The sequence below is a fragment of the Mesitornis unicolor genome, unplaced genomic scaffold (genome assembly GCF_000695765.1).
Source record: "Mesitornis unicolor isolate BGI_N332 unplaced genomic scaffold, ASM69576v1 scaffold39159, whole genome shotgun sequence".
Lineage (NCBI taxonomy): Eukaryota > Metazoa > Chordata > Aves > Mesitornithiformes > Mesitornithidae > Mesitornis > Mesitornis unicolor.
Window position 1 is genome coordinate 1 of NW_010207252.1, and position 10,743 is coordinate 10,743.

The window sequence follows — 10,743 nt, forward strand, 5'->3', positions numbered from 1 at the left end:
GCGGCACAGCGGAGTCTTCGCCCTCACCCTCGGCCTCATCCTGGTCACCAGCGGCCTCTTCTTCGCCTTCGAGTGAGTCCGTGCTCCCGGGACGGGGGCTCCGGGCACCGCCCTGGGGGCTGCGGGGCTCCGCGGTGTCTCCCCCTCCTTCTCTGCTGGGGTCCCTCTGGTGCTGGGGTCTGGGCGCCCCCACCTCGGGGTCAGGCTCCTTTCCCTGCTGGGGTGAAGCCGTGAGCATCTCTTGTTCCCCTCCTTTAAGCCCCCCTTTTTGGGGGAGCCGTGGGTTAGCTGTTTAGAGGGAGGTGGGTTGGGGAGTACCTCTCTCAGCCCTATGGGACCCCCAATTTCCCCATTGTCCCCTCCCCAGCCATTCCCTCTCTGTGCAGCCCCCAGACCCACTTTGCGGGCAGCCACTGTGCTCCCTTTGCTTGTACCTAGGGGCAGGAAGGGTGGGTATGGCTGGCCCCGGACTTTGTTTGCTCAGTAAAACCCTGGGAAGGGGTTTAACATCCTCCGTAGGTGCACCCCAGGTCTCTAAATACCCCCCCAGTCTCCCCTCCTGCTACTGAGGAGGGTACTGCTCCAGGATGGCAGCCAGGAAAACCCCAAGACTTGGGGGGGCTTTGTCCCCAGAGGCAGAAGAACAGTGTTTGCTAAATGGTGAAACCCTTTGGGGTCCCACCTTGAGGGTCTGCGCTGGAGCTCTGCCCCCATTCTGCAGCAGTGCCCGGGGAAGAGGGAGCTGCATCTCCCCCAGTCCCCTTTTTTCCTTCGGGAAGCTCCCTGCTCTTGCACCCCAAAAGAGAGGAGAGCCAGAAGCACCCCGTTACATCCCACACTGCCCAGAAGGGCACCTTGGCTTATTGACACCTCAGAGAGCTTCTGTTATCCTGCCCCTGCGTTTCGGGAGGGAAGGGAGCTTGTTTTCCTGCACTGTACGAAGCGGGGGGGTCGTGCCTGCCTTCGGATCACTGTTATCTCTGCGAGTCTTATCCTAAAGCTGCCCGAGCCTGCAGGCGGGGAGATGAAGGTATTTGATGGGATTAGAGGTTCTGAGAAGTCAGATGAGCTGAAAGGGGCAGGCAGCCGTGGGAGGCAGTAATGGTATCCCAAAAACTCCTTTCTTAGCATCGTTTGTGCCTCTTTGACAGCTTTCTCTGCCGTATCTGAAACTAATGGGCAGCGCTAGCACAGTAACTGCTTGTGTGGGGCCAAGCAGAGGACATCTGCTCTCCCTCCCTTCTTGCCTAGTCACTGCTTCTCAGTTAAAGATGCCCTGGGGCTTTCCAAGTTGTTATTTTAGCAGTGTGCTTCTGTTGCATGGGTTACGGGTTGCTTGATGTGCAGCAAATACGTCTCGCCTGTGTCTACAGTTCACATTTTTTAATGTGATTTCTTGTTGCCTGACAGCAGAAAGCGGGATCCAGAGATTCTCCCAGAAAAAAGAGGTGGCAACAAAGCCCGCATCTCTCATTTCAGAGCCCTTTCTGTCCCTCTGGGAGGTGACCGAGGGGCTCGGCAGCAGCGCCGGGCTCGGGCCGAAGAGGTTTTGTTGCTTGGTGGCTGCTTTGTTCTGGACAGCTGAGCTCGGGAGTTGAAACAAAAGTTGCTTAATCCTCTCAAACTGCCTCGCAGCGATACTGAGACTTAGTGCTGCCCGCAGCCGGCGGGGCTCAAGCAGCTTGCCTGGCCGTGCTGGGCTCTGGGTATTTATCAGTGCTTATAATAGCAAATCCCTCTGCAGAGCGAGGGATGGGAGGGGACCCCAGCACTGCACTGTGGTCCTCAGCTTCCTTCACCTGCCGTGCTGCGAGGAACGGAGCTGCCCGGTCGTGGAGAATGATCCCACTGGTCCCCATCTGTGGAAAAGCAGCCCCAGGTCGTAGCACAGCGAGCCCAGACGCGGGCATCGTCTGCCTCGGGTGCCTGGTGGCTCGTCACAGCCGTGTCAGTGCTGGAAGGCGTCCCTGGCCAAGCATCTGGCACGGTGTGAAGGGTACCCGAGTCATCCAGGCAGCAAAGCTGTGTTGAATCGAAGCCAGGTTCCCTCTCGGCTGCACGTGTTGGACCAAACGGGACTGTGTTCGTGCTGATGTTGATCCCTGCTTAGCTCAGGGTGTTTCTCCGTGTGTTCCTGGTGCTGCTGTTGGAGGTGACCGAGCTTTGGGACAGCTGACAGGTTTTGGAGACGTGATTCTGGGACTTTGGAAGGGCAAAGAGTTTGTGTAGTTTTGTGTGCCAAACTCCCTCTGTCTTCCCAGTGCTACTCCAGTGTTTTCTGGGCTGGCTCTTGCTGTTCCTGAGATCTCTGCAAAGCAGAAGCTCTTCAGCCCAGCACCCTGTGATGACTCGGTGTGTAACACCACAGCTGATAGCCAGACGTGTAGCGACAGTTGGGAACAATGCCATTTTCTTTTCTCTTTTCACAGCTGCCCCTTCCTTGCCAGACACCTGACCCTGGCCATCCCCATCATCGCAGCCGTCCTCTTCTTCTTCGTCATCAGCTGCCTGCTCCAGACAAGCTTCAGAGACCCCGGGATCCTGCCCAGAGCCACCCCCAGCGAGGCCGCAGACCTGGAAAGGCGGATTGGTGAGACTTGTATTCCCTCTTCTGTCCGGTGCATGCCCGTGTGTGTGTACCGTACACCTTTTGGGCTCAGTCTCTGGAGAAAAGGCCAGAGTATCACATTGTGAGGCTTGAAATGTCTTGTGAGTCCCGGTAAGAGAGGTGTGACGGGCTCCTCTAGCACAGCAGGCAGCGGGTCAGAGACAGGACCTGCAGAGAAGTGGAGGTTTTTTTCCTTTGGTCCCATTGCTCTCCCAGTCCCTGGCTGGAGCTGTTCCTGTTCCTGCCCCTGAGTGGGCAGCAGCCCCGTGCAGAGCTCAGGGGTGGGAGAACTTGGGGCATCAATGTCCTAAACACAAATATCTCCAGGGACTGTGTACCAGTGGCTGGGGGAGCACAAAGTCCCCATTCAGAGTCCCACTGCCAGGTTCTTGTGCCTGGGCTGCTCCGTAATGGTGCTTTTGTTACTTTAAACGTTGTCCAAATTTGGAGGAGCCTGACCCTATACAATCCTCTGCAAAATACAGGTGATGAGGACTTGGGGTCATTAATCTAGGATTGAGTGCTTTTTAAGGTTGTGGTTTGCCGTTGAGCGTGCTGTGCCGCAAGGTTTTCCGTGCTGTGATGGTTCCTAACGGAATGCTAATGTCTGTCCCCGTCTGAAACTGCCGTGTCACGCTGCTGTGGTGGTGGCCAAGAAGGTGTCTGCATCCAGGAGCTGTGGACCTTGTTGATGTGACCCTTGGTAACAAACGCTTTGGCACAGCTAATGTGAGACAGCTTGAATCTGCCCCGCTGCAGACAGTTGCAAGGCAGTAAATCTACATCTGATTAAAAAAATGCTTTTAAAATATCCTCCGAGCGGTTATCCGTGTTTCTATTTATAAGTGCCTAAAGCAGTAATCTGGCTGCAGATGCTGCCTGATGTGCCAGCTGTTGCTGTTAATATAATCCACTTATTATCCTCTTAAGATGTTCATGGTTACATCTCCATCTTCAAAGGCTTCCTCGCAGTTGAAAGGTGCTCTGCTAAGAGTGACTGAAATACAGGAATAACCCCCAAGCTGCGAACGTGACAGGGAGGATTTCCAGCTCATGCTTTTGCTGAGCAGAGAAACAGTCCCCGATGAGTAACGAAGTGCCAGCGCACACAGATGTAACTTGCATTGCCCCTAAAACCCCTCGATTTCAGCCTTGGAGAGGAGGAATCCTCTTGTGCTACTGATAGGCAGGTCAGATTTCAATGAAATCTGCCTGGAGCACTCGAGACCTCCTCGGCGTGGCAGAAATGAGTCCCTGGAGCCCGTTGGCGCCGCTGGCTCCAGCTGCGGGCTGGCGCTGAGTGCTGGCAGCAGGGGCTGCTGCTGCTGGGGTTACCCTGCGACCGCCTCCCGATTTCTGTAGCTTGGATGCGAACAGAGGAGGAGGAACCCGGCGTGTGTTGACAGATGACGTTGCCTCCTCGTGTTCTGATCCGTTAGATGTGCAGAGATGAATCGGTGTTACTGGGCACGTGGACGCCGCTGCTTTTATGCTCACTATTGATAAATTGCTTCGTGTTCTCAAAGAGTTGGGCAGATACTGTTTCCTCTTGGCATCCCTGCAGCGTTGCCATTGAGCAGATGAGGGAAGGACATAAATAATGCTGTGAGGAGCTGACTGGAGTTCCTGGCTGCCACCCTGCAACAAATCCTGCAGGCTGAGCCACCTCTGCTTTTGCTTAAAACCAGGAGAGCACCTGCCAGTCTCTTCCCCTGCCAGACCCTTCACCTGCCAGGGAGCAGCTCGGGGTGATCCGGGGGCTTGGGTTTCACCAGCAATTTGTCTGTCCCTCCTCGCCCTTGCAGACAGCATGGGCACCTCCACCTACCGCCCGCCGGCCCGCACGATGGAAGTGGTCATCAACAAGTACGTGGTGAAACTCAAGTACTGCTACACCTGCAAGATGTTCCGTCCTCCGCGCACCTCTCACTGCAGCGTCTGCGACAACTGTGTGGGTAAGCCCGGGAAGTGGGAAGGTGCTGGTATCTCTTGTGTTTGTGTGTGTCATGGGTTGGTTTATGTTCCTGGACAGATTGCTTTTGCTTCTCCTAAAGGATTATCAAGCGAGATATGGAGTGGTCTTTCCTCTTCCCATTTGAAATGAAAGCAAAACCAGTGCAGCGGCTCAGGGGCATCACATCCAAGACCCCATGTCTCTGCTTTCCCTTTTTCTGGGAGCACTGTGCCATGAATTGAAGTTAAGGCCCCCACCAAACACAAGTTGTCTGTGATCTTGCTGTATTGGCACCACCGCAGATGCTGGTTGAGCTCTTCATGTCCTCTTTCCATGCCATGAGACTGCGGTGGGGGCAGCAGGGAATGAACAGAGACCTGAAGCAAAGTCTCTGATGGCTCCAGGGAGGTTCCCAGCACAGCCCGGCTGCACCGGAGCAACTTGAACTGGCAGCAGGGTGGTGTGTGATTTAGGGGCATGCCTGGAGGGTTTACTCCTCGTGCAGCTGCTCCCCATCATGCACCACGTGGATGCGGAGGCTGAGCAGCCCCAGGACCCCAGGACTCTGGTTCAGAGAAGAAGTTTGGGAGTTGCCAAGCATTACGTGTCTGGGGACAGCTGCGGGTGGCTGTGACTCCTTACACTGGGGCAGTGTTTGGAGAGGAGCTGTCTGGGGCTGCAGGCATTCGTCTGCTTTGTGTGTGGTGGGTTTTGTTGGCACTGGTGTCCCCCACAGTCCTGTTAGTGCAGCCCTGTCATTAGGAGGCAGGCAGGAGTGTTTCCAGATAAATAGCACCCACTTTGGGTTCCCAGGCAGTTGCTGTGGATTTAGAGGCATTTCTTTATCACTTTGAAAATAATCTTCCCCAAAAGGGAGCAGCGACGCTGCGTGCACCCACCCAGTGCTGCTGGAAAAATGCCACGCTTGCCCTCTTTCTTTCAGTTTTAGTAGCGGTAGACGTTGCTGGTCACAAGGTTTGTATTTATGCAGGGTTTGGTGAGAGAAATGGCTTGGCCTTTGGTGATAAAACGGGCATGCGAGGAGGTAGCGGTGCTCTGTTGAAGCTCAGTAACGTGCTGCTGCAGAGAGGTTCTGGTCTCGGGGTGATGAGTGGGAGCTCCGTTTGTAGCCCCTGTTTTTTGGGGGCTCAGCATTCCTGGCTCTGTTACAGGGTGCGAGGCACCAGGAGTCCTCACCGTGTCCCTTTGTTTCAGAGAGGTTCGACCACCACTGCCCCTGGGTGGGCAACTGCGTGGGGAAGCGCAACTATCGCTACTTCTATGCCTTCATCCTCTCCCTCTCCTTCCTGACAGCCTTCATCTTCGCCTGCGTCGTTACCCACCTCACCCTGCGTAAGTACCATGGGTGCTGACCACAGTGTGTGCCACTCCGGGCTGTGAACAACCTGAGGCAGCACTGATTCGCTGTTCCTGTTGGACAGAGGGGTGGGAAGGGTCTGGCTGGTTTACATCGGGGTTTTTTGGTGCAGGTGGCCTGAATAAACGGGGTCTCAGACTGCAGGGAACCACAGATCCACCCTGCGCCTCACTGCAGAGAGACATTGAGAGCTGAGGGCTGGGTTATCCCCCCTGGAGCAAATAAACTGGGGGGTGCATCTGCCTTAACCTGCGGGGAAGGTGCCAGGCGCCGATCTGGAGCTGTGTCTGTGCACTGACATTCTGCAAGGTTACAGACTGCAGATGTTTCCTGGGCAGATCCATATGGTCCCCAGCGGGGTGGTGACTGCTCAGCAGTGCAGCGTTGGCTGGAGGTGCGAGGCTGCCTGACGAGATGTTGTTCCTTGTCCCGTTTTGCTTTGCAGGCTCTCAGAGAGACGGATTCCTCGCCACTCTGAAGACGACGCCTGCCAGATATCCTTGTGATGCCGTCAGCGGCTCGGGCTGTGAAGCGCTGGTGCAACGACACCAGCCATGCAGCAGAGAGGTGCAATGAGCAGTTCCTAGGGTCGCCCTGGTGTACTCCCCACACCTTAATTTAGTCCCCTAGCTACCTGGTTGGGACAGTCAGACATGGCTTCATCTGTAGACTGAGAATGTCACCGAATTGGGAAGGCCCCTCCAACCAGGGACTAAAGGTGGTGACAAACTTGTTTCCTGAGTTTACATGGAAAGGGACACAGCTGGAGCAGGTTGTGCCTTGGTGGATGCCTGCAGGGTGGCACGGGGAATGGGAAGCTTACAGGGATGTTTCCATGGCCCAGTGTGTGTGGTGGCAACACGCACCTCCCAGAACGGTCCTTTGCCTCTCCTTGCAGGGTGATTTTATTCTCCGAGACTTCCTTGACTCTTGTTTCACTGTGCTGGAGCTGGTGATCTGTTTTTTCTCAGTCTGGTCTATTTTGGGCCTCTCAGGTTTTCACACTTACTTGGTCGCCTCCAACCTGACAACGAACGAAGACGTAAGTACCCAGATGCTTGTCCTTCTGCAAGGACCGGGTCAGCCCTGGTCCTTCCTAAGCAGAGGTGAGGATTTTTGGGGGTCCTTGGCTGCCTGTTTCAGTGCAGTACCTCGGTAGGGTGTGCTGCCTGAATCCCCTGTGAGGATGCACTGCAAACAGCCCATGCCTGAGGCATTTGGGCTGTAGTTTCAGGTGGTTGAGTGGGGGGAAAGCAGCAGGCAGCAGCAAGGGACTGTGCAACACCTCTTGCTTGGTGGTGTCGGGCTCTGGGGGTCATGTGCTGAAGTGTTCATCAGATCACATCTGTGTTTTTTCCAGTCTCTATGTGACCTTGCTTAAAATTAGCAGTTCTGTGATTTAAAAAAAGGAAGGCTGCCCCTAGAGATTTATTTGGGTGTTAGCGTGGGACATGGGTGATCTTAATTCAGCATCCCGCATAGCCACGGGTTTCCTCCGAAACCCTGGGCAAGTCCCTTTGTCTCTGTCGGTTCCTCATGTCTAACAGGCAGATAATGTTCAGACATCACCTGATGAGATTCATCTCAGAGTTGGGTGCACACAGGCTCTGGGAGCCAAGTGAGCACCCTGAGGAGGGCAGATTGTACGGAAAAGCAGGATCTGTCTGATCCTCGGGATCAAAATGCACCCTTCTGGCCAGAATTACCTGTAATCCTTGCTGGGAGCTTCCAGCACAGTTTGCATCCTTTTTGGTTTTTAATTTTTTTTCCCTCCCCTTTCCTCTGCACCTTTCTGCTGTGTCCAGAGCTGCTGGCAGGACTGCACAGTGAAATTAATGGAGGTCGTACCCCAATACTGAGAGCACTGGGTCTGTGTGGCCCATTGCCACCCTGGCCATGTTGCCAACCTTACCCTGCAACTGAGGAGAGGAAGTAAAAAAAGGAGGAAATGTAAATGGTTGGGTGTAGGCAGGGGCCTGAGGCCAGCTATAGCATCTGCCCACTCGTGTGTGCCTACGCTCGGTGTGACCGGGGTTTCGAAGTCAAAGTCCCGGTGCCATCTGCTCAGGGTGGGGACAGATGAGGTCGTTTCCTCTCGGTGGCCTGGGAACCCCCTCGGTGTTTGCTCAGCCTGAGGAGGAACCATGAGCCCTGCTCTGCAGCCTTCAGTCCTCAGGTCAAGAAGGACAGGAGCTGCTTGAAAGAGTCCAGCAGGGCCACAGAGATGATGCAGGGAGTGGAGCATCTCCTGCTGAGGAGTGGCTGAGGGAGCTGGGGCTCTTGAGCTTGGAGCAGAGGAGACTGAGGGGTGCCCTCATTCCTGGGGATCCATTGGGAAAGGGCAGTGTCAGGAGGAAGGAGCCAGGCTCTGCTCTGGGATGGCCAATGCCAGGACAAGGGGCAATGGTCCCAAGCTGGAGCACAGGAGGTTCAAGCTGAAGATGAGGCCAAAGTTTGTGAGTGTGAGGGTTCTGGAGCATGGCCCAGGCTGCCCAGAGAGGTTGTGGAGTCTCCTTGTGTGGAGACACCCAAAGCCCTGGCCGTGTTCCTGTGTGACTGCTCTGGTGATCCTGCTGTGGCAGGGGTTGCACTGGGGGAGCTTTCCAGGTCCCTTCCAGCTCCTGATATTCTGTGATTCTGTGGTCAGGAACGAGGGGAGGCGGAGGAGGCTGGCGGTGAAGGTGGTGGCACTGAGAAGATGCTGTGCAGCACAGAGAGGGCACAGCTTTGGAGCTTCCTCACTGCAAGGTTGAACCTTGGAGGCAGGAGTTGTCTCCTCTGGCTGCCTTTCTGCAGCTTTGCTTGTTCAAGCAGAGAGCGGGAGCCGTTTGCAGCAGGACAAGCCTGTTTCACTTCTTGAGCAAGGATTTGAACCAAGCCCGTTATTATCTAATTATCTGCTGTCACACCTTTCCCATCTTAATCTGTGCGTATCCTTTTCCTTTCAGATCAAAGGGTCCTGGTCAAATAAGAGGGGCTCAGAGTTTGCCAATCCCTACAGCCATAAAAGTATCCTCACAAACTGCTGTGCGGTGCTGTGCGGACCCTTCCATCCCAGGTAAGGACTTCCACAGCGCTGGGAATTGCATCCTGCCCTGTGAGAGAGGCCTTGCAAAGGACACATTTATCCCAATTCAGAGGAGACTCTGCCAGCACAAACACATCTCCCGTGATGATGGGGAAGCAGTTTCCCAGTCGCTGCAGAGAGCGGCTGGAGAAATGTGTGAGAGAGAGAGAACTGCTGCTTCTCCTGCGTTTGAGCTGGATGAGTTTGGGTCACTTGCAGTTGTTTTGTGGAGCTTGCAGATAAGCTGCACCCTGCAGTTCAACAAGGGGAGAGTAAGGGCACCAAAGGGCTCAGCAGCAGATGGGGATTGCTGGTAGTGGCAGTGTTTCTTAGCACATATTTTCCCTCCTGTGCTCTGAGGACTGAGCGTGGTGGTCAGCAGAGAACTGCACAGGGTGATGTGGAGACCTTGGCTTTTACCAGCACTTCGATTACCTGAAGTGCTTGGTAACCAAATGCTGTGAATTAACCAGAACCAATGTTAAAACAAGGACCAAGTTTGCTGCAGATGAAGCTTTGGGTACCTGCAGCACAGGATCACCACTGCTTGGTCACCAGAGGGTGCAGTTGGGCAGGGCCAGGGGTGGAAGGCTGAACCTTTCAGCCTTTCCCAGGGCACGTGGGGATCCTTCAGCCACGTTTATTCACTGCATCCAATTTATATTTACATGGAGCATCTCGGAGGTGCTAACTCAGCGTGGTACAACTGCAGGGGATGGTGTCTGAGGCTGTGCAGCTACAGCCAAAATGAGCTTTACACTTCTGTCTTTCCCCACGCTCTGAAGTACCCCCGAGCTTTTTGCTGAGTTCAGAGGTGCCAAAATGCCAGTGCTGCCCCTCGGAGATGGTAAATCTGTGGATTCAGGGAGCCGAGCTGTTCACTGAGAGGTTGTGTGGAGAATGGTGGTTTATTCCAATTCACGGTGTTTTCCTGTTGTGAGGACCTTTCGCCAGTTCCCATTTGGGTTTGTGGTGACCCAGAGCTTTGACTGCCTGCAGGCTGTGGTGCCTTGTGTGAGAAGCCTGTGGTTTGTCTCGTGGGCAGGAAGCTGAGTTATCCAGTGCTCTCCTGCCCATGCTTTGGTTTGCCGTCCCCACGAGGACAGCCCTTGTGGCTTCCCATCCTCTTCGTCTCCTTTAACCCCTCTGCCCTTGCACCCTTCCCGCTCTGTTTTCCAGTTTGATAGACAGAAGAGGATTTATCCAGCCGGATGTCGGGACCCCGTCCAGTCCGAAGAGCGAAATCCCATCCTTTGGAGCCAAAACTGACACCAGCATGGTAGGAGGCATTCCCTAGCAGTGCTGTGACGTAGCCCAGTGCCTGCCGTGCCTGCATCTCGCTCCAGCCAGAACCTTCCCCTCTCACCACCTCCCCGGCCTCAGGCAGGACAGCCCTGCGATGCAGAGCTGCCAAAGACTCAGCTGAGCCATACGTTGCCTTTTTTTTCCCTTTAAAGTTATTTATTTTTTTGGTTCATTTGTTTCACTGTGATGTGGCCTGCCTGGACTTTCGACTGGTAGAGCCCAGCAGCACGCGAGACCCTCGGAGCTGTGCAGAAAGTGGGGGGTTCCTGCTGCGCCTGGGGAGTCGCTGCACCTCTGAGCCCAGAGCGTCCGCTCCTGGGGGTCACGGTGCTTCCTTTCTCCAAGGCTGGGAGCTGGGGACCAGCACATGGCTCCCGCTCTGAGCTGGGCTGTCACCCCTTGTTTGCTGGTGGTGTGAAGTTCCCCGGTAT

At 55.0% G+C, this 10,743-nt stretch overlaps 1 protein-coding gene across 1 annotated transcript; it reads left to right on the forward strand.

Moving 5' to 3' along the window:
* Positions 1-7: 7 nt before the first annotated feature.
* Positions 8-10,478, forward strand: ZDHHC19 (zinc finger, DHHC-type containing 19; the record flags this gene model as incomplete). The annotated part of the gene is made up of 8 exons (XM_010192065.1): positions 8-72; positions 2,430-2,590; positions 4,414-4,563; positions 5,778-5,915; positions 6,386-6,434; positions 6,880-6,982; positions 8,889-8,998; positions 10,187-10,478. Coding segments are annotated over 8 exons (894 nt in total), but the record flags the coding sequence as incomplete, so codon positions are not given.
* Between the last annotated feature and the right edge of the window lie 265 nt (positions 10,479-10,743).